The 27,457-nt window shown below is 36.3% G+C and overlaps 1 protein-coding gene across 5 annotated transcripts in view; it reads right to left on the bottom strand.

Moving 5' to 3' along the window:
* The window catches only part of TBCK (TBC1 domain containing kinase), a 243,249-nt gene that overhangs the window by 170,980 nt on the left and 44,812 nt on the right, over positions 1 to 27,457 (bottom strand). For all 5 annotated transcript variants that reach the window (XM_008267520.4, XM_008267519.4, XM_070047778.1 and 2 more), the window contains exons 5-7: positions 26,754 to 26,827; positions 12,284 to 12,425; positions 1,062 to 1,122 (exon numbers count right to left, since the gene is read on the bottom strand). In XM_008267520.4, the coding sequence (XP_008265742.2) occupies positions 1,062 to 1,122; positions 12,284 to 12,425; positions 26,754 to 26,827 (277 nt within the window). The remainder of the gene's footprint in view (positions 1 to 1,061; positions 1,123 to 12,283; positions 12,426 to 26,753; positions 26,828 to 27,457) is intronic.

Below are 27,457 nucleotides of genomic sequence, written 5' to 3'. Positions count from 1 at the left end.
CGGCTTTACCTGCCACACCGCAGCACCGGGTCCTCTCTCCCACTCTTTCTCTCTCCCTTCTCCCTACGAAACTACAAGAGGTCTTCAAAAAATTCATGGAAAATGCCTGTTATGAATAATTATGAATGGATTTAAATTCTAGAAATATTTTTAATTTTTAAATTTATTTGAAAAGCAGACACAGACACTTATACACACACACACACACACACACACAGAGAGAGAGAGAGAGAGAGAGAGAGAGAGTGAGTGATCCATCTACTGGTTCATTCCCCAAATGCCCACAACTGCCAGGGCTCAGAACTCCATCCAGGCCTCCAATGAAGATGTTAGGGACCCAAGCACTTGAGTCATCCTTTGCTGCTTCCTTGGATGTGCATTATCTTTGTAAGAAAATATGGTAAATCTGGTAAGATTTTATGCAATTCTATTTAGAATTCAATATGGTTTTAATATTTATTGATACTTTTCTGCACATACCCTTATTTGGAAATTCTCTTAATCTGGACACTAATGTGTCATTATTCTTCATAAAGCATTCTATTGCTATTTTCCATCCTTTATTAACACACATACTTAATTTGCTACCCAAATTTTAATTCATTTGAATTACAAATGCTTGCATCTATACTTATGGATAAAATATATAAGCTTGTTATAAGAAAAATAAATATTCTTCTTGAGCTTTTACTCATACATGATTTATCACAAATAGAAAATAGCCCAAAGTTACAATTTATTATCTGTAAGTAAACTACTACAGAGAATGTAATTTTATATTCTCACACTTTGATCTCACAAATTAATTTACTTGGCTAGATCATGAAACTAAGATTATTTTCAACCAGATTAATAAGCTTTAGTGAAGAAAGTAACCTCTGCTGTAATATCTCAGTAGGCACTTCTTAAGCTGTCCTCTTAATGCTTACCAGTGATAAGAACCTAGGAGAAAAGTGAGATATTTCACTATTTCAAAAGAACACATCTTCAATGTTCATGATTACTAAAGTTGTTAAAGATTATACTTACTCTTGAAAGATTATCAATTGCATGAAACTTACCCAGAGTAAGCAAAAATTTTAGTCTTTCAGAAATATCCAAGCTCTGAAATAATTTTCTTCCCTAAATAAAAGGAGAAAAAAAATTCTTACTACTTACATTTTTTTTTTTCACAAAGAGATCTTTTTTCCCCCTGTAACTGACACTGATTTTGTTATTTACCTCTGTTTCTCTCTAGAACTCCTATTGGATTTTTAATGTCACCTCTGATAAAAAATATTAATGAAATAACAGTTTTTAAAATGTTGCAAAAGTGTTGTAAAATATTTAACATGCACCTCGGGTTCATTACATTCTAGCTTGTTATTAAACACTGTTCATTTTGTTTTTTAGATTCATATATACCTGGATATCTGGAGGTATTCCAGGCCACCAGAGTTTTATTTAATTAAGATACCAAAATGCCTCTTGGGAGAGATTCAAATTACCCTTTCAAATATTCAACAAATTGTTCCTTATATATCATGATTAAGGTCATCAGTTGTCTGCACTGAGAAACATTTCATAATACTCCTTCCAATAATAATTTCAGACAGCCATCCTTTGTGCTCCCTTGTTTTTAAGCTTACATTTTATTATAACTGTTTCCTTATTAGCCTTGACACAGAGTCTGCAGACAAACATACCTCCAACAATTATGTATTGAGCAATTGACTGTGTGCCAAACTGGTCTCTTCTATCACCAAACAGTATATAACTTGGGCAAATTACTTAACCACCTCAAGTCTTAGTTTCCTCATCTGCAAAACTGAAATATTAAACATATAGTACAGGTTGTGGTAAGCGCCCCCCATCCCTTGTATAGCTAAATATAAACATGTCAGTTTAGTATTCAAAATCCCCTAGAATATGAATCCAACATATACTTTTCAGTCTAATTCCTTACTATTCAATTACCCTGTGATGAAGTCATATATAAACCATAAAACACTGAAATGATATTACTATAAAGGCATTGAACATACACTTATGTATTTTGGCTTCAGGCTTTAACTTCTTTTAATATTCTATTTGCCTCTTATTTCACCATCACAATTGAATGCTAAATTTCATGAGTTAATCAGTTCAAAATTCAAAATTGTTTTCTCTCAGCACTTTGATGTTGTACTGTTGTATTGCATCTGCACTGCTAAAAATTTAATGTAATTTTAATTCTTATTTTTCACAGAAAAAGTCTCTTCTCTCTCTCTGGCAGGTTTTAAGATTTTATCTTTAGGCTGGTGCCGCAGCTCCCTAGGCTAGTCCTCAGCCTGCGGCGCCGGCACCCCAGGTTCTAGTCAAGGTAGGGGCACTGGATTCTGTCCCAGTTGCTCCTCTTCCAGGACAGCTCTCTGCTGTGGCCCGGGAGTGCAGTGGAAGATGGCCCAAGTGCTTGGGTCCTGCACCCGCAAGGGAGATCAGGAGGAAGCACCTGGCTCCTGGCTTTGGATCAGGCAGTGCAACCGGCTGCAACACGCCGGCCGTAGCAGCCACTTCTGGGGTGAACCAATGAAAAAAAAAAAAAAAAAAAGACCTTTCTCTCTGTCTTTCTCTCTCTCACTATCTAACACTCCCTGTCAAAAAAAAAAAAAAAAAAAAAAAAAAAGATTCTATCTTTAACACTGGTAAGACATTAGAGTTTACCAAAGATGGTTTAGTATTATAGGTGAGAGTTCCTAACTATTGTTAGTACCTTTGAGGATGCTTAACAATCTGTAGCACAATTTACTAATCTGAACAGATAGTTGGATACACTTTATTAGACTAATATGAGATTTGAGATAAAAGTGTAAAGAGACAAGAAATCTTTCAGCTTTTTGGTAAATGCTTAAATATATTACCTATTATTTCATTATTGATTTTATCCTAAAAGTTTACTATAGTATTTCCAAGTACTTTTGTTATTATTTATACGCTTTTATTTTTGCATATTTTAAAGAAAGCTGGTCTTTTTGAAAATTTTATTTAAGACATAAAATTTTCACATTATTTCATATATACAGATGGAGCAACATAGTGGCACTTCTTTTCCTACCCTCCTTCCAGCCCAAACTCCAACCCTCTCCCCCCTTCCTCTCACATTCCAACCCTTAATTTTTAAAAAAAGATTTATTTTCAGTTTACTTAATGATCATATAGTTAACTCTATTCTAACTATGAGTTCAACAAACAGTATGAAGAAAAAAAAAAACACTGTTCCTCAATGGAAGAGACAAGGGCTGTAAACAATCATCAAATCTCAGACTATCCATTTCACACCTACACATTACATTTCAGGCACTCTATTAGTTACCACTGATCAGGGAAAACATATGATATCTGTCTTCTGGGGACTGGCTTATTTCACTAAGTATAATGGTTTCCAGTTGCATCCATCTTGTCCCAAAAGAAAGGATTTCATTTTTTTTTTTTATTTTACAACTAAGTAGTACTCCAACGTGGGGATATACCATAATTTCTTTATCCAATCAACAGTTGAAAGACATCTGGGTTGATTCCATATTGTAGCTATTGTGAATTGTGCTACAATAAACATGGGGTAGGGATAACTCTTTCATATGTTGATCTCTTTTGGTTTGGGTAAATTCCCAGGAGAGGGATGGCTGGATCATATGGTAGGTCTATATTCAGATTTCTTTTTTTTTTTCTTTTTCTTTTTTTTTTTTTAACAGGCAGAGTGGACAGTGAGAGAGAGAGACAGAGAGAAAGGTCTTTCTTTGCCGTTGCTTCACTCTCCAATGGCCGCCGCGGCGGGCGCACCGCGCTGATCCGATGGCAGGAGCCAGGAGCCAGGTGCTTTTCCTGGTCTCCCATGGGGTGCAGGGCCCAAGCACCTGGGCCATCCTCCACTGCACTCCCTGGCCACAGCAGAGAGCTGGCCTGGAAGAGGGGCAACCGGGACAGAATCCGGCGCCCCAACCGGGACTAGAACCCGGTGTGCCAGCGCCGCAAGGCGGAGGATTAGCCTAGTGAGCCGCGGCGCCGGCCTATATTCAGATTTCTGAGGTATCTCCATACTGTCTTCTATTGTGGTTTTACTAGTTTACATTCCCACCAACAGTGGACCAGGGTACCATTTTCCCACATCCTCGCCAGCATTTGTCGTTTGTTGTTTTCTTTTTGAGAGCCATTCTAACTGGAGTGAGGTGAAACCTCATTGTGATTTTGATTTCCACTTCACAGATGGCTAGTGATCCCAAGCATTTTCTCAAGTCTCTGTTAGCCATCTGAACTTCCACTCTTGAAAAAATGTGTGTTCAAATCCTCTGCCCATTTCTTAATTTTATTAATTTTGTTGTTGCTGAGTTTCTTGAGTTCTTTATAGATTCTGGATGTTAACCCTTTATCAGTTGTGTAGTTTAATACTTTTCTCCCATTCTGTTGGTTGCCTCGTCAGTTTGCTGTTTCTTTTACAGTGCAGAAGCATTTCAGCTTGATATAGTCCCATTTGTTAATTTGGGCTTTGATTGTCTGTGCCTCTAGGGTCTTTTCCAAAAAAAGTCTTTGCGTATGCTATGTCTTGCAGAGTTTCCCCAATGTTCTCTAATAATCTGTTATCGGATCATAGATTTAGGTTTTTGATCCACTTTGAGTGGATTTTTGTGTAATGTGTAAGGTAGGCATCTAGTTTCATACTTCTGCACATGGAGATCTAGTTTCCCCAGCAAAGTTTATTAAAAGAGATGCTCCTTGCTCCAAGGACTTATTTTAGCTGCTTTGTCAAAGATAAGTTGGGTATAGATGCATGGATTATTTCTGTAGTATCTATTCTGTTCCATTGGTCTACAAGTCTATTTTTGTGCCACTATCAGGCTGTGTTGATTATAACTGCCATATAGTAAGTCCTTTTTTTGTTCTAACGATTCATTTATTTATTTGAAAGGCAGATTTATAGAGGCAGAGATGAAAGAGAGGACTTCCATCTGCTGGTTCACTCCCCAGATGGCTGCACTGGCTGGATCTGTGTCAATCCGAAGCCAGCAACCAGGAGCTTCTTCAGGGGTCTCCCATGCAAGTGCAGAGGCACAAGGACTTGGGCCACCTTCCACTGCTTTCCCAGGCCATAGCAGAGAGCTGGATAGGAAGTGAAGCACCCGGGACTGGAACTGGTACCTATAAGGGATGCCAGCACTGCAGCTTTACCCACTAAGCCAAAGTGCTAGCCTCACGTAGTGTCCTGATATCTGGTATTGTATGACTCCAGGTTTATTTTTGCTGTATAAGACTGTTTCAGCTATTTGGAGTCTCTTGTGTTTCCATATGAATTTTAGCATCATTTTTTCTATATTTATGGAGATTGTCATTGGTATTTGGATTAGGATCACATTGAATCTGTAAATTGCTTTTGGTAGCATGGACATATTGAATAGGTTGATTTTCAAACCATGAACATGGAAGATTTTTCCATTTTTTAATGTCTTTTTATAGTTTTTTCTTTAGTGTTTTGTAATTTTCATCATAGGGGTCGTTAACATCCTTGGTTAAATTTATGCCAAGCATTCTTTTTGGAGCTACTGTAAATGGAATTGATCTTAAAAATTCCTTCTCAGCCATGACATTGTTCATGTACACAAAGGCTACTGATTTTTCTGTGCTTATTTTATATCCTTCCACTTTACCAAAATCTTTTGAGTTCAAATATTCTTTCAGTGAAATCTTTTGGATCCTCTATAGGATCATGTCATCTGTAAACAGGGATAGTTTGATTTCTTCCTTTCCAATTTGTATCTGTTTGATTCCTTTTTCTTCCCTGATGGCTCTGACTAAAACTTCCAGGACTATAGTAAGTAGCAATGGTGAGAGGGCGAGCATCCTTGTCTGGTTCAGGATCTTAGGGGGAATGCTTCCAACTTGCCCCCTTTCAATGAGATGCTGATTGTGGGTTTGTCATAAATTGCCTGATTGTGTTGCGGAATGTTCTTACTATACTCTATTTGCTTAAGGTTTTCATCATAAAAGGATGCTGTATTTTATCAAATGCTTTCTCTGCATCTATTGAGATAATCTTAAGGTTTTGTTTTTCAATTGGTCACTGTGATGTATCATATTTATCGATTTGCAAATGTTGAACCATCCCTGCATACCAGGAACAAATCTCACTTGGTTCAGGTGAATGACCTTTCTGATGTGTTGTTGGATTCAGTTAGCTGATTTTTTTTTTTTGATGATTTTTGCATCTATGTTCATCAGGGATATTGATCTACAGTTCTCTTTCTCTGTGGCATGTTTTTCTGGCTTAGGAATTAAGATAGTGCAGCCTTCATAGATGGAGCTTGGCAGGATTCCCTCCCTTTCAATTGTATTGAATAGCTTCAGAAGAATTGGAATTAGTTCTTCTTTAAATATCTGGTAGAATTCAGCAGTGAGGCCATCAGGTCTGGGATTTTTTTTCGGGGGGGGGGGGTCTTTATTACTAATTCAATTTCTGTCTTGGTTATTGGTCTGTTTAAGTTTTCTATGTCTTCATGACACAATTTTGTTGGATTGCATGTGTCTAGGAATCTATCCATTTCTCCTAGGTTTCCCAATTTGTTGGCATATAGATCTTTGTGGTAAGTCTAATGATTCTTTTTATTTCTGTGGCATTTGTTGTTACATTTCCTTTTCATCTTGATTTTACTGATTTGGGTATTCTCCATCTTTTATTTGATTGTTGCAACAATGGTTTATCAATTTCGTTTATTTTTTCAAAAAACCAACTTTTAATTTTACTGATTTTTTGGTATATTTTCAATTTTGTTTATTTCTTCTCTAATTTTTTTTTTTTTTTTTTGACCAGCAGAGTTAGACAGTGAGAGAGAGAGACAGAGAGAAAGGTCTTCCTTCCATTGGTTCACTCCACAAATGGCCACGACAGCCGGCGTGCTGTGCTGATCCGAGCCAGGAGCCAGGAGCTTCCTCCTGGTCTCCCATGCAGGTGCAGGGCCCAAGCACCTGGGCCATCCTCCACTGCCTTCCTGGGCCATAACAGAGAGCTGGACTGGAAGAGGAGCAACCGGGACAGAATCCGGCGCCCCAACAGGAATTAGAACCCGGGATGCCGGTGCCGTAGGCGGAGGACTAGCCAAGTGAGCCGGGGCACAGGTCTATTTCTTCTCTAATTTTAATTATTGCTTTCTTCCTACTAATTTGAATTTGGGGTTTGGTTTGTTGTTTTCCTAAGTCCTTGAGATACATCTACTCATTTATTTGATGCCTTTCTAATTTCTTGATGTTGATGTCAATTGCTAAATTTCCCTCTTTTTTCTTATGTTTTTAATTATTTATTTAACAGGTAGAGTTATAGACAGTGAGAGAGAAAGAGAGAGAGAAAGGTCTTCCTTCCATTGGTTCACCCCAAAATGGCAGCCATGGCTGGCGCTGTGCCAATACGAAGCCAGGAGCCAGGAGCCTCCACACAGTCTCTCATGCGGGTGCAGGGTCTCAAGCACTTGGGCCTCCTGGGCCACAGCAGAGAGCTGGACTGGAAGAGGAGCAACTGGGACTAGAACCCAGCGCCCACATGGGATGCTGGCGCCGCAGGTGGAGGATAGCCAAGTGAGCCACGGCGCCGGGCCCAAATTTCCCTCTTAACATTGCTTTTGTTGTATCCCATATATTTTGATATGCTGTATTATCCTTGCGATGCATTGATAACTCATTTATTTGGTACCTTTACAATTCACGTAGGCACCAATTGCTAAAAACTTCCATCTTAACATTGCTTTTGCTGTATCCCATAATTTTTGATATGATCTATTGTTATCTACATTTGTTTCCAGAAATTTTTTGATTTCTTTTTTGATTTCCTCTATGACTCACTGTTCATTCAGGATCATGTTGCTCAATCTCCATGTATTTGCATATGATCTAGAGATTCTTGGGTTATTGATTTCCAGCTTTATTCCATTGTGGTAAGAGAAGATGCATGGTATGATTTTAATTTTTTTTTTTAATTTGCTGAGATTTGCTTTATGGCTTAGCATATGATCTATCCTAAAGAAAATATCTATGCACTGATGAGAAGAATGTGTATTCTGCCACACTGGAGTGAACAGTTTTGTAGATGTCCATCAGGTCCATTTGGTCTAGAGTGTCAATTAACTTTGTTGTTTCCTTCCTGATTTTCTAACTGGTTGATCTGTCCATTGCTGAATGTGGGGTTTTGAAGTCCCTGTTATTATTGTATTGGAGTCTATGTCTGCCTTTAGTTCATTAACATGTCTTTTAAATAGCCTGGTACACTGTAATTGAGTGGATATACATTTATTATAGTCACATCTTCCTGTTGAATCCAATCCCTTATCATTACATAGTGCCTGTCTTCATCTCTTTTAACAATTTTTATGTTAAAGTGGTTTTCATCTGATATTAGGATGGCAACACCAGCTCTTTTTTGGTTTCTGTTACCATAGAATATCTTTTTCCATCCTTTTACTTTCAGGCTCATATATCTTTGTTGGTGAGATGTGTTTCTTTTAGGGAGCAGTTCATTTTAACTGTTTATCCTTAGCCTAGTACAGTATGTCATTCCATAATCCAACATCTTGAAATCTCCTTCAAAAGTGGGTCTTTCTAACTGGTAAACTTTAATCTGTCTGCCTGGCACTTCTTTCTTTTTTAATTATTTATCTTTCTATTTATTTATTGACAGGCAGAGTGGACAGTGAGAGAGAGAGAGAGAGAGAGAGAGAAAGACAGAGACAGAGACAGAGACAGAGAGAAAGGTCTTCCTTCCGTTGGTTCACTCCTCAATGGCAGCTGCGGCTGGTGTGCTGTGGCCAGCGCACCGTGCTGATCCGAAGCCAGGAGCCAGGTGCTTCCTCCTGGTCTCCCATGCAGGTGCAGGGCCCAAGGACTTGGGCCATCCTCCACTGCACTCCCGAGCCACAGCAGAGAGCTGGACTGGAAGAGGAGAATCCGGTGCTCTGATCGGGACTAGAACCCGGTGCGCTGCAGGCAGAGGATTAGCATAATGAGCTGTGGCACCGGCCTCTTTTTTTTTTTTTTTTTTAAGATTTATTTATTTACTTGAAGTCAGAGTTATGCAGAGTGAGAAGAGAGGCAGAGAGAGAGAGAAAGAGAGAGGTCTTCCATCCACTGGGTCACTCCCAAGTTGGCCGAAACTGCTGGTGCTGCACCAATCTGAAGCCAGGAGCCAGGAGCTTCTTCCAGTTCTCCCACATGGGTGCAGGGGCCCAAGGACTTGGGCCATCTTGTACTGCTTTCCCAGGCCATAGCACAGAGCTGGATCGGAAGTGCAGCAGCTGGGATTGAACCGGTGCCCATATGGGATGCTGGCACTGCAAGCAGAGGGTTTAACCACTACACCACAGTGCCGGCCCCTGTCTGGCACTTCTGTAAGGCAGATATTAGGACTTCTGAATCTACCTTCCTTGTCTTTTAAAATCTACCTTTATGTTTTCCATCATTGTATGTCTTTGTGCTAAACTCTGGGTGAATTAATTATATCTTCTCTCAGTTCATCTAGTTTCCTATGATCATGTATTAGGTTCCATATTTTAATAGTTACATTTTTTCTTAAAACTCCAATTCTTGATCAATTCAGTGATTCCTCTTGTTTCCTGGATTCTATAATTGTTTGTTGAGTAGCACTGTTTCCTTTATCTTGTAAAGAACACATAAAATTATTTTAAAGTCCACTTAGTAGTATAAAGTCTACCATTTGTTCCTTTTTTTATTGTAAGGGTCATTTTTGGTGTTTGGTATTTCCTAAATATGCATGGATCCTTTAATAGAGAATTCAGCTCTATGTTTTAGAGTATGAAAACAATGGCAGAGAGGCAGTACAAACTTTCTGGAGATGGCAAGTGCTTTCTAGCCAAGTGGTTTTCATATGACTTATCATATATTCACTTCAAATTTGTAATGTGTCAATAGTTCCCTTTGTTAGTTTAGGTGTATTTTTAATTTATAGCTCAATATTTTATATGAAATTTAAGGATTTGATAAAGGAATATTTCATTTCATATTTATTCTGCTATCTTTATGCTGGATGCTAAAGCTTTGAGTAGCACTTAAAATGCCAAGTCCCTATTACAGAATTAATCTTTTTTTCTTTGATTTCACATAGTTTTCTGTTTTTATCTTCAAGTTTATGTATTTTAATCAAATTATGAGTACTTAGGTAATATGCGTTAATCATGTTTTATTCTTTACTGTAGCTGTCATGATGACCATATGTACAGCAAATACTCAGTATTTGCTGAATTAAATTATTATTCAGAAAAGACATGTTTTGGGGCCGGCTCTGTGGCACAGGTTAATCCTCCACCTGTGGTGCTTGCGTCCCATATGGTCACCGGTTCTAGTCCCAGCTGCCTGTATTCCAATCCAGTTCTCTGCTATGGCCTGGGATAGCAGTGGAAAATGGCCCAAGTCCTGGGGCCCCTACACCCACATGGGAGACCTGCAGGAAGCTCCTGGTTCCTGGCTTCAATTGGCACAGCTCCAGCCATTGCGGTCATTTGGAGAATGAACCAATGGAAGGAAGACCTTTTTATCTGTCTCTCTCTCTATCTGTAACTCTGCCTCTCAAATAAATAAATCTTTAAAAAAAAAAAAGACATGTCTTGATCGTTTAGATATACAATTGTATTTCAAAAAGTTCATGCAAAAACAGAACTAAAAGAATTATTGGTGACAATTTTTTAAATCATGCATAATTTTTCCATAATATATATTTTCCACCAACTTTCTGAAGACTCCTCTTATATAATAAAAACAGGAAAAGCTACATGCTGCACATTTATGAAACTGTGACATGTACAACTATTTTCATACCAATAAAGAGTAGGATGACCTGAGCAGAGCATAGCAAAGTGGGAAAATCTAAATTTTCTCTTTGAAAAAGCAGTGCTACCATGTTGTGAATATTTTAATATTACTAAATAAGAAAAGCTAACTTATAGACTAATTTTAATACAATTACCTGTACTACATACTTTATATACATGACTTCATTAAATTTATTCAACAAGTATAAAACAACAGATACTATTAATATTCACAGAAGAATATGAAGCTTAAGAAGTTATATTAGTTACCCAAAGTTACATGGTTTTATTTTGTAGCATCAAAATTTAAACCTAGTTCTTTCTGACCACAGAAGTTTGTATCTTAATGATTATGTAATACCTCTGATACTGAGTTAGTTCTTAAACATACAAAACCAAAAAAAAAAAAAAAAAATAAAAGTCAACCCTTTTCTTGGAGTTAGTTAAGATCATTGAATACATATTTTCAAAATATTGTAAAAATCCTTTGGAAGAAAGAGACAATAGATGAATAATGAAAACTTCTGTCTCAAAAAATATCACAGTCCAGAGAAAGTAGACAAATGTTATACTAGAAGGAGAAGCCAGAAGAAAGGGTACCCAACACTGGCAGGAATTTGGAGGTATGATTTATAAACTGTTAATTGTACCACCAAACTCATTCTCATAACTAAATATTTAAATACCCAGCTAAATATTGTATGTCCTAGTCTCCCTTGTATCCACATGCAGTCACATGAGTAAACTGTCACTGGTAAGTATATTGGACTGATATTTGCAAAACTTAGATCAACTCCTGAAAAAAAGTAATGCTGAACTCACTTCTCTCCTTCCCTTCTAGCTAGAGAAGGTGATGAGGAGAGAAATTTTGGGAACTAGATGTTGAGAATGGAAGACAAATTCCCAACTGCCAAGCTGTATGTATAACACTGTGGAACGTAGCCAACTTCAACTTCCCTGGGCTTTTACATGAGGAAGAAAATGTTCACGATCTTTAAATTACTCTATTCATCATTAATTTTTAATAGTAGCTTAGTTTTTAACATAGACGATGTATGGAAAAGACCTTGTAAAAAGCCTAACTGCAAATCAAATCTTAGAGGAAACAGAAAAGGAGAGGTGAAGATATTTAGGGAGTAAAGAATAGCAGAGGGCGGAGAATCTTGAAAATATAATACACACACACACATATAAAGTAGTTTTAGTGTAAATATTTCTAAGATTGCTTAGTCAGGAAAAGTGTATTTTTGTGCTTAGTAACATATAAACATTTTTAGACACCAAGATAATATTTACTTAGTAATAATTATATTTATTAACAGTATAAACACTTCTAGAGATACCAAAAATATAATTATAATGGAACAGTATTTCTAAGAAATCAGAGAGTTAAGCCCTCCCCCCATATCTCATCAATTTGCATAGTAAAAGATATTAAATTTATCAATTTAATATTTCCTTATACATACCACACAAAGCTCAAACAAAATGATTCCAAGAGACCACACATCTGATTTGGGGCCAGAAGGCAATGGTTTTTCACTGGGCACATGATCAGTTGTTCTAGAAATTCCTTGTGCAATTACCTCCGGTGCCAAGTATGATGGATACCTACATGTAAGGATAGATTAAAATAATGTAATAATTACTAAGAACTAAAGTTGGGAAAAGAAACAGTAGGGCATTTTTACTATCAGTATTGTAATATCTATGTAAATATCTCAAGCATTTAAATTAACTATTGTGAGGAAGAATTCTGAACTAACCATAAAAATACAGGCCTTTATTCTAGGAATAAAGAGTAAATATATACCAGTTCCAAACAATTCTAAAATCATCACATTTCTCTGTAGCATTTGCTCTTTGCTTTGCTTTCCTGTTTTCAAGTTGTTGACTTTCTTGTAGTCCTCTAGGTTTTTAGGAGTTTTTCCTTCCTCCTTACTGCCTACCTTTTCTTTTTTAAAAGATTTATTTATTTATTTATTTGAAAGAGTTACAGAGAGAGAGAGACACAAAAAGAGACTGTACATCCACTGGTTTACTCTCCAGATGGCCACAATATCCAGGGTTGGGCAGGCTGAAGCCAAGTGTTTCATCCAAGTCTCTCACGTGGGTGGCAAAAGCCACGGTACTTGGGCCATTTTCTGCTGCTTTCTCAGGCTGTTAGTAGGGAGGTGCATGTGACCTGGAGCCGCTGGGACAGGAACTGGTGCTGATATTGAATTCTGGCCTTGCAGGCAGTGGCTTAATCCACTATTCCTCAATGCCAGCACTTGCGTATCTTTTATTAACATTGTATTATTATTTAAAGTACATTTTTACACTTCAACAACAACAAAAAATAAAGTACACTTTATCTCTCAATACAGCATTTATTTAGCAACAGAAATTCAAAGCTGCAAAATTATATGAATGAAAAAGGCTCTCTCATATCTCTGTTCCCATTTATAAACTTACAATCACTTATGTCCTCCTGTTAGAATGTACTCTGCACTCGATCATTTTTTTCACTTAAATAATATTTTAGAAATAATTCTTTAAACAGAAGTATACAAGGCCGGTGCCGCAGCTCAATAAGCTAATCCTCCGCCTGCTGTGCCGGCACACCGGGTTCTAGACCCAGTCAGGGTGCCGGATTCTGTCCCGGTTGCCCTCTTCTGGGCCAGCTCTCTGCTGTGGCCCGGGAGTGCAGTGGAGGAAGGCCCAAGTCCTTGCACCCTGCACTTGTATGGGAGACCAGAAGCACCTGGCTCCTGGCATCAGATCAGCGTGGTGCGCCAGCCGCAGCGGCCACTGGAGAGTGAACCAAAGGCAAAGGAAGACATTTCCCCGTGTCTCTCTCTCTCTCAATGTCCACTCTATCAAAAAAATAAAAAAAAAAAAACCCAGAAGTATACAGTGTCCCATTTTTTTTTTTTCAAAACTGCCGATAATTTCATTGTGTTGATGCACTAACTTTTATTTGACTGAACTGACAAAGGACATTTTGGGAGTTCCATTCTTTTGATACTAGAAACAAGATTAAAATAAAGATAACATAAATATACCATTTCCTTCAAATATATGTATACATGCAAGATAAAGCCTTCAAAGTGCTGTTACAAGGTGCATGCACTTGATGTATCATAACAAGTTGCCTTTTGCAGAAGTTCTATCAACTTTAACTCATATTCTCAAAGCAACGTATAAGGACACCTATGTCCTCACACTCAAAAATTTTTTTAAAAACTGTTTTAGCAAATGTTGATTAAAGGCTGCATATATTTTTTGAAATTTTTTAACTTTTATTTAATAAATATAAATTTCCAAAGTACAGCTTATGGATTACAATAGCTTTGCCCCCCCCCAATAACTTTTCTCCCACCTGCAATCCTCCCCCTCCCCTTCCATTCACATCAAGATTTATTTTCAATTATCTTTATATAGAGAAGATCGATTTAGTATATATTAAATAAAGATTTCAACAGTTTGCATCCACATAGAAACACAAAGTGAAAAATACTGTTTGAGTACTAGTTATAGCATTAAATCGCATTGAACAACACAATAAGGACAGAGATCCTACATGAGGAGTAAGTACACAGGGACTTCTATTGTTGACTTAACAAATAGACACTCTTGTTAATGGCGTCAGTAATCACCCTAGGCTCTTGTCATGAGCTGCCAAGGCTATGGAAGCCTTTTGAGTTCGCCGACTCTGATCATGTTTAGACAAGGTCATAGGCAAAGTGGAAGTTCTCTGTTCCCTTCAGAGAAAGGTACCTCCTTCTTTGATGACCTGTTCTTTCCACTGGGATCTCACTCGCAGAGATCTATCATTTAGGTTTTTTTTGTTTGTTTGTTTGTTTTTTTGCCAGAGTGTCTTGGCATTCCATCCCTGAAATACATCTGGGCTCTTCAGCCAGATCCGAAAGCCTTAAGGGCTGATTCTGAGGCCAGAGTGCTGTTTAGGACATCCACTATTCTATGAGTCTTCTGTGTATCCTGCTTCCCATGTTGGATCATTCTCTCCCTTTTTTATTCTATCAGCTAGTATTTGCAGACACTAGTCTTGTTTATGTGATCCCTTTGACTCTTAGACCTATCATTATGATCAACTGTGAACAGAAATTGATCACTTGGACTAGTGAGATGGCATTGGTACATGCCACCTTGATGGGATTGAATTGGAATCCCCTGGTATGTTTCTAACTCTTCTATTTGGGTCAAGTCTGATTGCGCATGTCCCAAATTGTACATCTCTTCACTCTCTTATTCCCACTCTTATATTTAACAGAGATCACTTTTCAGTTAAATTTCAACAATTAAGAATAACTGTGTATTAATTACAGAATTCAACCAATAGTATTAAGCAGAACAACCAAAAAAATACTAAAAGGGATAAAGTATTAAGTTGTTCATCAACAGTCAGGACAAGGGCTGATCAAGTCACCGTTTCTCATAGTGTCCATTTCACTTCAACAGGTTTCCTTTTTGGTGCTCGGTTAGTTGTCAATGATCAGGGAGAACATATGATATTTGTCCCTTTGGGACTGTCTTACTTCACTCAGCATGATGTGTTCCAGATTCCTCCATTTTGTTGCAAATGACCAGATTTCACTGTTTTTAACTGCTGTATAGTATTCTATAGAGTGCATGTCCCATAATTTCTTTATCCAGTCTACTTTTGATGAGCATTTAGGTTGATTCCAGGTCTTAGCTATTGTGAATTGAGCTGCAATAAACATTAATGTGCAGACAGCTTTTTTGTTTGCCAATTTAATTTCCTTTGGGTAAATTCCAAGGAGTGGGATGGCTAGGTTGTATGGTAGGGTTATATTCAGGTTTCTGAGGAATCTCCAGATTGACTTCCATAATGCCTTTACAAGTTTGCATTCCCTTTTTCCCCACATCCTTGCCAGAATCTGTTGCTGGTAGATTTCTGTATGTGAACCATTCTCACCAGGGTAAGGTGAAACCTCATTGTGGTTTTGATTTGCATTTCCCTGGTTGCTAGTGATCTTGAACATTTCTTCATGTGCCTGTTGGTCATCTGGATTTCCTCTTCAGAAAACTGTCTATTGAGGTCCTTGGCCCATCTCTTGAATGGGTTGTTTGTTTTGTTGTTGTGGAGTTTCTTGATCTCTTTGTAGATTCTGGTTATCAACCCTTTATCTGTTGCATAGTTTGCAAATATTTTTTCCCATTCTGTCGGTTGCCTTATCACTTTCATGACTATTTCTTTTGTAGTACAGAAACTTCTCAATTAGATGCAATCCAAATAGTTAAATTTGGCTTTGACTGCCTGTGCCTCCAGGGTCTTTTCCAAGAAGTCTTTGCTGGTGCCAATATCTTGCTGGATTTCCCCAATGTTCTCTAATAATTTGATGGTGTCGGGTCGTAGATTTAAGTCTTTAATCAATGTTGAGTGAATTTTTGTGTAAGGTGAAAGGTAGGGGTCTTGCTTCATGATTCTGCATGTGGAAATCCAGTTTTCCCAGCACCATTTATTGAATAGACTGTACTTGCTCCAGGAATTAGTTTTAGCTTCTTGATCAAATATAAGTTGGCTGTAGATGTTTGGATTGATTTCTGGTGTTTCTATTCTGTTCCATTGGTCTATCCATCTGTTTCTGTACCAGTACCATGCTGTTTTGATTACAACTGCCCTGTAGTATGTCCTGAAATCTGGTATTGTGATGCCTCTGGCTTTGTTTTTGTTGTACAAGATTGCTTTAGCTATTCGAGGTCTCCTGTGTCTGCATATGAATTTCAGCATTTTTTCTAGATCTGAGAAGAATGTCTTCAGTATTTTGATTCCTATTGCATTGAATCTGTAAAGTGCTTTTGGGAGAATGGACATTTTGATGATATTGATTCTTCCAATCCATGAGCATGGAAGATTTTTCCATTTCTTGGTATCTTCTTCTATTTCTGTCTTTAAGGTTTTGTAATTCTCTTCGTAGAGATCTTTAACGTCCTTGGTTAAGTTTATTCCAAGGTATTTGATTGTTTTTGTAGCTATTGTGAATGGGATTGATCTTAGCAGTTCTTCCTCAGCCATGGCATTGTCTGTGTATACAAAGGCTGTTGATTTTTGTGCATTGATTTTATACCCTGCTACTTTGCCAAACTCTTCTATGAGTTCCAATAGTCTCTTAGTAGAGTTCTTTGGGTCCCCTAAGTAAAGAATCATATCATCTGCAAAGAGGGATAGTTTGACTTCTTCCTTTCTAATTTGTATCCATTTAATTTCTTTTTCTTGTCTGATGGCTCTGGCTAAAACTTCCAGAACTATATTGAACAGCAGTGGTGAGAGTGGGCATCCCTGTCTGCTACCAGATCTCAGTGGAAATGCTTCCAACTTTTCCCCATTCAATAGGATGCTGGCCGTGGGTTTTTCATAAATTGCTTTGATTGTATTAAGGAATGTTCCTTCTCTACCCAATTTGCTTAGAGTATTAATCATGAAAAGGTGTTGAATTTTATCGAATGCTTTCTCTGCATCTATTGAGATAATCATATGGTTTTTCTTCTGCAGTCTGTTAATGTGGTGTATCACATTGATTGATTTGCGAATATTGAACCATCCCTGCATACCAGGGATAAATCCCACTTGGTCTGGGTGGATGATCTTTCTGATGTGTTGTTGCATTCTATTGGCCAGAATTTTATTGAGGATTTTTGCATCTATATTCATCAGGGATACTGGTAATTTTCTTCCAATTCTGCATCTTTCTCTGGCTTAGGGATTAAGGTGATGCTGGCTTCATAGAAAGAATTTGGGAGGATTCCATCTTTTTCGATTGCTCTGAATAGTTTGAGAAGAATTGGAGTTAGTTCTTCTTTAAATGTCTGGTAGAATTCAGCAGTGAATCCATCTGGTCCTGGGCTTTTCTTTTTTGGGAGGGCCTTTATTGCTGTTTCAATTTCTGTCTCAGTTATGGGTCTGTTTAGGTTTTCTATGTCTTCATGGTTCAATTTAGGTAGGTTGCATGTGTCCAGGAATCTATCCATTTCTGATAGATTTTCCTGTTTGCTGGCATACAACTCTTTGTAGTAGTTTCTGATGATTCTTTTTTATTTCTGTGGTGTCTGTTGTTACGTTTCCTTTTTCATCTCTGATTTTATTGATTTGGGTCTTTTCTCTCTTTTTTTTTAGTTAGTTCAGCCAATGGTGTGTCAAATTTATTCATTTCTTCAAAAAACCAGATCTTCGCTTGACTGATTTTTTGTAATTTTTTTTTGATTCAATCCTGTTAATTTCTTCTCTGATTTTAATTATTTCTCTTCTCCTACTAGATTTGGTTCTGGTTTGCTGCAGATTTTCTAGATTTTTGAGATACGTTGAAAGCTCATTTATTTGGTGCCTTTCCAATCTCTTGATGTAGGCACCTATTGCTATAAACTTTCCTCTTAACACTGCTTTTGCCGTATCCCGTAAGTTTTGATATGTTGTTGTGTTATCCTCATTTACCTCCAGAAAGTTTTAGATTTCTCTTTTGACTTCTTCTATGACCCAGTGTTCATTCAGGAGCATGCTGTTCAGTCTCCACGTGTTTGCATACTCTAGGGATTCCTGAGTTGCTAATTTCTACCTTCATTCCGCTGTGGTCTGAGAAGCTGCATGGTGTGATTCTATTTCTTTTAAACTTGCTGAGACTTGCTTTATGGCCTAGTATGTGGTCAATCCTAGAGAAGGTTCCATGCACTGCTGAGAAGAATGTAAATTCTTTAAATGTAGGATTGAAAGTTCTGTAGATATCTGTTAGGTCCATTTGGGCAAGTGTCGATTAAATCTGTTTCTTTGTTGATCTTCTGTCCGGTTGGCCTGTCTAGTTCTGAGAGTGGAGTACTGAAGTCCCCCAGTACTACTGTATTGGAATCTAAGTCTCCCTTTAAGTCCCTTAACATATCTTTTAAATAGACTGGTGCCCTGTAATTAGGTGCATATACATTTATAATAATTACATCTTCCTGTTGAATTGAACCCTTAATCATTATATAGTGCCCCTCTTTGTCTCTCTCAACAATTTTTGTGTTAAAGTTTATTTTGTCTGATATTAATATGGTTACACCTGCTTTTTTTTGGTTTCTGTTGCCATGGAATATCTTTTTCCAACCTTTTACTTTCAGTCTGCGTGCATCTTTGTTGGAAAGATGTGTTTCTTGTAGGCAGCAAATAGATGGGCTTTGTTCCTTAAACCATTCAACCAGTCTGTGAAAAGGCTGCATATTAAATATGAATATGGAATAAAGTTTTCATGAACATCAACTTATCAAAAAGCAGTTAAAGTGAAGAATATCAAATTTTCACTAAAGCACCTTCTCTGCTTGGCCAGATTGCATCTATATTCCTATCCCTCAAAAAAGTAACAATATCTTAACTATCATTTCCTTATAGTTTTTCCACCTGTTTCTAACTCTAAAAAAAATACTGTTCAGTCTAGCATACACACACACACACAGACACACACCCCGTTGGAATTAGGTTGATCATATTCTTTTGCTTTTTCAATCAACATTAATTATCTGAAAGTTATCTAAATTAACGCATGTAACTGCACACCACTTTTACTTCTATTTTACAAATATATCATAATTGATGTATCCATTCAAATGTCAATGATTTATTGACTTTTAATATAAGCAATTCTGCACAGAATACTCTATATAGTATACATTTACAAATTTGAATTTCTAGGCCATTATATATGTGCCCTTTCAGCTTTATTACATCATGCCAAATATTTTCCAAAAGGACTTAAGCCAACCCATATACCCACCAGCAGCATATGACAGTCCCTATTGCTTACTTCTTTACCAACATTTGTTATTGGGCAGAATTTTTAATATTTGATAATCTGGTGAGAAAGATCTGTATGTCTTTGTGATTTCAATTTTGATTGCCTCAAATATTAACTAGTTTGAGGTGTATGCTTATGTTTATTAGCCGTTTAGTTTATTACTGTGTGATGGATGTATCCATTCAAATCTTCTGCTCATTTCTCTAGTAGGTTAATTATGTTGGAGTACCCAAGACTACCTCCATCTTCGGAAATTCAGTAGAAGGACTCATGGGACTTCATCTAGTTTCCTTTTGGCTAAGATTTATTACAATGAAATAGTAAGGATACATGGATGAATAACAAAGGAAAAAGAAGTCCTGAGAAAACTCTATGCAGGCTTCCTTATGCTTGTTCCCTCTTATCAGTGATCACACAGGATTGTCTCTTCCCTCAGAAACAAAAATGTAGCAGGATGTGTGCTATGATTCAGGCAAGAGAAGCTCATTAAAAAACCATTATCAGAAATAGTGTTTAGCCCAGAGGTTTATGATGAACACATCCTTCATCAGTTTGCTTGGGTTAGATTCTTGGCTCTGGTTCCTTATTCCACCTTCTTGCAAATTGCAGACACTGGGATGCAGAGGTGATGACTGCAGTAACTGGGTTCCTGCCACCAATATGGGAGTCCTGGATTGTGTTCCTGGCTGGATCCAGACCAACCCTAGCCATTGCAGGCATTTGCTAAATGAACTAGGGATTGGAGCTCTATCTGTGTCAGTCTCTCTTCTTACCTATGTGTGTGTGTCTCTATCTCTGAAATAATATATTAAGAAGAATCATTGTCATGGTTTTCTCAGGGACTGGTCACACAGGCACTCACTGACTGGCATGTATGGAGATTCAACACTCCTTGAAGGAGAGCAAATATGCATCATAAATCATATTGTTTGTGCAAGGAAGCACGGTTAATTGGCCTCAGCAAGCAGGGTAACATAGGAATACTTCTAAAATTCAATTTCCCAGCACACGCCAAGGACAAATCTTCCAAGTAGGACCTAGTTTCTAAAGAAGGCAGTCTCAGATTTCTTATGTTAACCTTTTTTCTGTACAGTTGAACTTCTTCTTATTGTCTTGAAAGAGCTCTTTATCTTTTTCAGTAATTATGACTTCAAATACTACCTACCAGTTTGTGGCTTGTGTTTTCATGTTCTTTATGGTGTCTGCTTATGAATGAGAAGTTCTTAATCTTTCAAATTCATTAATTTTTAATCTTTATACTGTCAAAATGATCTCCTATGTTACTTACTAAAAGTTTAATAGTTTAGCATTTCATATTTAAGTTTTTTGATCCACTTGGAATCTATTTCTAATATGAGGGGAGAAAAAGCCATGGCTGATTGTCAGTTGCACAATGTTCGTTTAATAAAATGTTTTTTTCCCCAGTTAGTCTGCAATACTAGGGCTACATGAAACGACTCTCCACATATGTGTAGGTTTGCTTCTTAGCACCATCTTCTGTTCCATTGGACAATTTGTCTAATGCTATCCTACTACATTAGTTTTTGTCTATAACTTTCTACAAATAATTATTGGTAACTGTTAAAACAGCCTTTTCAAAAAAAAAACAGATCTTTTAGTTTCTCTTCAGAAGTAGATTGTATTTATTCCATTTTTGTATAAATTTGGGACTATTTTGCCATGTTGTCTTTTATACACAGTTGGAATTTTTATTGAAAACACATCAAATATGAATATAAATGAGGGGAAGATTAGCATATTTCTGCTTTCTCCATAATTATTTTATTCTTCTATAATGACTCCACAAAAGATTTAAATTTTTCCCCACAAAGGAATTCAACATGCCTGAGTCCATAAGGTACTCATTTTGTCTATTCTATACATTATGTAACAGACTATAGAGATATATGAGGTTAATTAAAAAACTTTGTGGAAAACTAGAATTAAGAGTCCAAAAAAATTTGAAACCTTTCATAATATGAATTTTTATAATTTCATAATATGAATTTTCCACGAACTTTTTGAATAACTACATACGTATGGGTCTCAAACCTTTTTCAAAATCTGTATACATAAAATACACGAATTTGCTGAAATTAAAAAATGCTTTTTGAATAAATTTACATTTTAATATATTTCCATCAACCTTTTGAAATCTACTTGTATAGTGCTTTACATTTTTGTCTTATATGCTAAACTTCATATATAAAATAAGAATTTCAATGTAAAAGTTTAAAAACTCACTGAGGGCACTCCTATATCTTACTTATTTTATAAACCCTCTGCAACTAACAATGGAATTTAAACATAGAATATGTAGTATAGGTTTGTTCAAAATAAAATTTCCTTTTGAAATGCTCATTGGGACTATCTTACAAACAACAGTTTAAAAAGCCAACAGTAGGGGCTGGCGCAGTGGCATAGTGGGTAAATCCACCACCTGTGATGCCGCCATCCCATATGAGTGCCATTTCAGGTTTCTGCTGCTCCGCTTCTAATCCAGCTTTTTGCTAGTGCACCTGAGAAAGCAGCAGAAGATGGCCAAGACCCAGGAGAAGCTCCTGGCTCTTGGCTTCGGATTGGTCCAGCTCTGGCCATTGCAGCCTTTTTGGGGAGTGAACCAGCAGCTGGAAGATCTCTCTGTCTCTGTCTCTCTCTCTCTCTGTAACTCTGCCTTTCAATAAATTAAATCTTTAATAAACAAAAAGCCAACAGTAAATAAGAATTAGATATATATAACCAGTTGTTGTATTTGAATCTCTCTGCCTATTAAGTAAAAGGAACAAGAACAGGTTTAGAAGAAAAACTAATGGAATTTTGCCCTCTTTATTATATATATATATACATGCACTTTTTTAATGGTCATACCTAATTATGAGCACAATAATCTAGATGTTTCAATTTAATTAAACTATGCCATCCTGAAATAACTATAATCAAAATGTATTTAAGCATTATGTAATACTGATATAATATATGTAAAGTAGGTCTCAAATATTACTTCCATTTCTCCTTTTCTATGGCCACTTTCTCACATTCTTATTGCCAGTATTTCTTATTTATGTGTGAAATGTGCATCAAATAAGTCAAGGCATTAAAAATAAATTCAAATAGGCAAATTAAACTTTTAAATCCCTTTTCATTTTACTCATTCTGACATCAGCATCTTCTAATTTACACAAGTAGTTCTCTCATATACAAATTTGTATTATCTTATTTTACCCTAAGATAATCACACTGCTCTTTTAAATGAATATCTGAAATCTCTAGAACAGCTGAAACCTACTGGGAAAAGCCCTGGGCTTGTTGCTATAACAACAATGCTTTAATTTCAGTTCTACCACTTACTTTATATGTGCTTTGGGTACTTACATCTATAAAATCGAATAATAGTACTTACCTCATAAAACTGTTATAAATATTAGTGAATACAAAAAGATGCTTTATAAAAATGGAAAATGTGACACAAATACAACATTGTGCTTTCATCATTACCACCACAATGCAATCTGAAAAGCAAACTTTACCTTTTTCCTGATTTCCAGTACATATAATACAAAAATGACAATATGGGCAAAAAACAAAACCATGGGTAAATTTTCATATCAAAAACTTCTGACAGAAGTACAGAGGTAACCCTTGCTACAGAAATTCCAATTTTCCTTTTAATCAAGACAAATTAATAAAAACAACAATCCTCAGAATTGTTTTTGATGTATGTTATCTTTCAATATCCTTCTCTTCTTTAGCATAGCATTTTAGCACTCAAAGATAATTACCAGATCTTTGCTGTGAGTATGACTGGTGAGATAAATATAAATGGCTTTCATCATCTGTTTGATGTTTTAACAAGGTATTAAGCTACTGGCCAACTGAAATGAGTGTCCAATTTCTAACTCTTTACAATATTTTGAAACAGATGGTAACATTTTACTTTGTTGTTCCTTAATATTTGTCTTTTGAATCAACTGCAAGCTTCTTCTGATGTAAATATTTTCTTTCATGCCATAGCTGTTTGATCACTTTATTTTTCCTGGCTAATGTTTCACGTTTTACTCTTTGATACTTTCTGGTAAGACCCTTTGGGTCTATGACTTCAAAGTAAGCCAGACCAAATGGTAAAACAAGATCAAGTTATCCAAACATTTTAAATTCAAGTGTAGTCCTTCAAACTGCTCAATATGTTTAAAGAAAATCCTCCTCCTTTTATTTACCATTAAAGCACCTTTAACTTAAAGAAAAAACTTAACATAATCTAGGTTTGAACTATGTTTTTGGAGTCTTCTCTTACACAATTTGATTTAGACAAAAGGAAGAATCATTAACAATCATTTACTTCAGCTTCTAAGTCCTGCTTTGAAAGGCAATTATCATACATGACAAAGAAGATACAGGTTGTATGTTTGAGGGTGCAGTTAAGACGCAGCTTGGGATGCTGGCATCCCACATCAGAGTACCTGGACTTGAGTCCTGGCTCCACTTCTTATTCCAGCTTCCTGCTAATGCAGACCTAGAGAGGCAGTAGGTGATGGCTCAAATACTTGGGTCCCTGCCACCCACATGGAATACCTGGATAGAGTTCCAGGCTACTGGCTTCAGTCTGCCCTAACCCTGAATGCTGAGACCATTTAGGGAGTGAACCAGTGTTTAGAAGATTCCTGTCTCTCTCTGTCTCTCTGCCTTTCAAATAAATAAAAATTAATAACAATAAAAAAGAACAGAGGTTGAGAACCTATTACATTCAAAAGGGTTTTTAAAATAAGAAATTATAGGCTGTCTTGACAAAATATTGTTATGCTTATCAAAAGAACTAGGTTTCCATGTGACCGCAAAACTGTAAGATTATGAATTTACACATCTTAAGAAGTGAGACATCGAAACAGAAAATTTTCCAACTCAGAAATGAGGTTGAGCATAGGAATCTACCATCATTTTTTTTATATTCATCAGGCCAAAAAGTGCTCAATAAGTGTTTCTTTATTGAATACAACCTAAGATTATGAGGTAATCTTAAGTAATGAAAATTTTAGGTAGGAAAAAAATAAAAAATCTAAGTTTTAAAGATAAAATGGCAACACACAAATTGGGCTTTAAAAATCTAATTAAACTTTTCAGCAATAGTCTACATCAGAAACACACTCCATGACTCATTATTCTCAGCAAAAGTATGACAGAATTCATTGTAGGAAGCCCAAAGAGCAAACCAGAAATGAATACTATTAAAAAAAAATCACACTGTAAGTTCTAGAGTTCTATTGCTCACTGACTACACATAATGTTAAGGTATTATATATTCCTATGTTTAAAAAATAGAAAATTGGATTCTAAATGTTTTCAACATAGAGATGTACTAATGTCAGAGGAAACATATACATTACCTTGATAGTAAATTGCACAATATATATGCCATATATGGAAACATTACATGCTAGCCAATAAATGTGTATAATTTTTATGTGTCTTTTAAAAAATTTTTGTTAAAAAATTTTAAAAAACATTAAACACAATTTTTAAAAACATGGTTAGGTTCTCTAGGATAGATAATAATATTGTATTAATTTCAGTTTCCTCATTTTGATAATTATTCTGAGATTGAGAAAATTCTTTAGGAAATATAAACTAAAGTATTCAGGAATAAAGGGCAATGATGTATGGTAATTACTCTTAAGTATATCTGAAAAAAATCATTATACACATTTACAATATAGTCACTAAGAAAAGACAGATAAGGTATATGTAGTGAAATGTTAACATTTGGGGAATCTGACAAGGGGAATGAAAGAATTCTTTGTACTGTGTTTGTAACTAAAACAATGTCAATTTAAATACTCAGAAAAGAATCACAACAATCACATTATTAAAATGTTTAAAAGTGATCATACAAATAATAAAACACATAAGTCTATATCAAAAGCATCTATTTGAGTATAGCATGAAAGAAATCTCCACTCCTTTCTTTTTGGTAAAGATTTGTTTGTCTACTTATTTGAAAAGCAGAGAGACAAAGATCTTCTAATCCTTGGTTTACTCTACAAATGCCCACAATAGCTGGGCTGGAGCAGGCTGAAGCCAGGAGTCTACAATTTCATTCAGGCCTAATTACATGACTGGTGGATCCCCAACCACGTAGGCTATCACTGCTGCCTCTAGGATGCATTAGCAGGAAGTTAAACTGGACTCAAATCAGCATTCCGATACAGGATGTGGGCATCCGAAGCAGTGGCTTATCCAGTTTCACCACAATGCCCGCATGAATCTCCTTTTCTTTTTTGGAGGGCAATACACATATGGAATTCTATTAAAGAAATAATTAAATAAATGTCTCTGAAATTACACATATAGTGTAATTTATCACATTTCCTTGAGTCATATTAGCAATACTCAAGTTGGACCCTAATATATGATAATAACTTAAAGAACTGGGAATTAAAACATTTAATCAAAATAATATAAGGGTATTGCTTTTCAGTCTCTTCATATACACAATATTATTAATTTAGTATCTGATCAGTCTTCTTGCCTTAGACTACTATTTAATTCTCAATGAAGTATAATTCTCTTATAGTACTATGAAATACTATAAGGTTAAAAAAAAAAAAGGGCAATAATTTATTGGCCTCTCTGCCAATTCAATGAAAGATCAATACCAGGGATTTTTGGATGACAGGAAAAACTCATTGTATACTTTTTTTTTTTTGACAGGCAGAGTGGGGCAGTGAGAGAGACAGATAGAAAGGTCTTCCTTCCATTGGTTCACCCCTCAATGGCAGTTGCAGCCGGTGCATTGCGCTGATCCGAAGCCAAGAGCCAGGTGCTTCTCCTGGTCTCCCATGTGGGTGCAGGGCCCAAGGACTTGGGCCTTCCTCCACTGCCCTCCCGGGCCACAGCAGAGAGCTGGACTGGAAGAGGAGCAACCGGGACAGAATCCAGTGCCCTGACTGGGACTAGAACCCGGTGTGCCGGCGCCGTAGGCAGAGGGTTAGCCTATTGAGCCGCGGTGCCGGCCTGTATAATCTTTTAAAAAGGTATGTGAAAAAACAAGATTTAAAACACAGGAAAACTGTTTTCATGTCAAAAATAAATATAAATTTTTAATTTTATGAAAGATTACAAAATTAAAGACAGAATTTAAAATAGATGGAAACCTCCTTACCCAATTGGAAAATCAACATCATCACCGTGAGCTGTCATGTGATAAAGTCCAAATTTAGCCAATTTAATATGTCCCTATCAAAAAAATGAAGAAAAATCACCATGAAATATATATTCGACAAGGAAAAATTATTATTATATATTTTAAATGTAAGGCAACTATTAAATAATAAGATATACTATTTTATTAAAGTGTCAATATGTAAAATGTTATAAAATACCATAATTTTAGGAAAAATCTGTCAATACTTAGTCTGATTTATACTCATTAAATATGTAAATATGTAAAGCATGTATATACATAATATATATATAAATAAATCATATTTTTCTATTTAAAAAACTATGTATTTGGGAGACCTAGGGCAAAGACATTTATCCAATCCTGCTTCCAATTTGCTGGTTCACTCTAGTTCTGGGCAGGATGGGAGTTGGGGGCCAGGAACCCTTCCCTCTTCACCCCCCCAAAAACAAAGCAGTAGAAGGAAAAAAAAAATACAACGTTAAAATGAGTCCTGGTAAAAGACACACAGATTTCAAGTAATTGAAATATTCTTTTTTCTAATAATGAGAAGCATATCAATTTCATATAGACCTTTCATTATGAACACTCTTAAATTGCATTATTATTCTTATGGTTACTCTGATAAATTGAATGGGCATGATTTCAGTAGCATCCAATTCCAAACAATACAGAAATGTTTA

Source organism: Oryctolagus cuniculus, chromosome 8 (assembly GCF_964237555.1).
Source record: "Oryctolagus cuniculus chromosome 8, mOryCun1.1, whole genome shotgun sequence".
Classification (NCBI taxonomy): Eukaryota; Metazoa; Chordata; class Mammalia; order Lagomorpha; family Leporidae; genus Oryctolagus; species Oryctolagus cuniculus.
The sequence above is the reverse complement of the archived record's forward strand: the minus strand, read 5'-3'. Positions and strand labels throughout refer to the sequence as shown.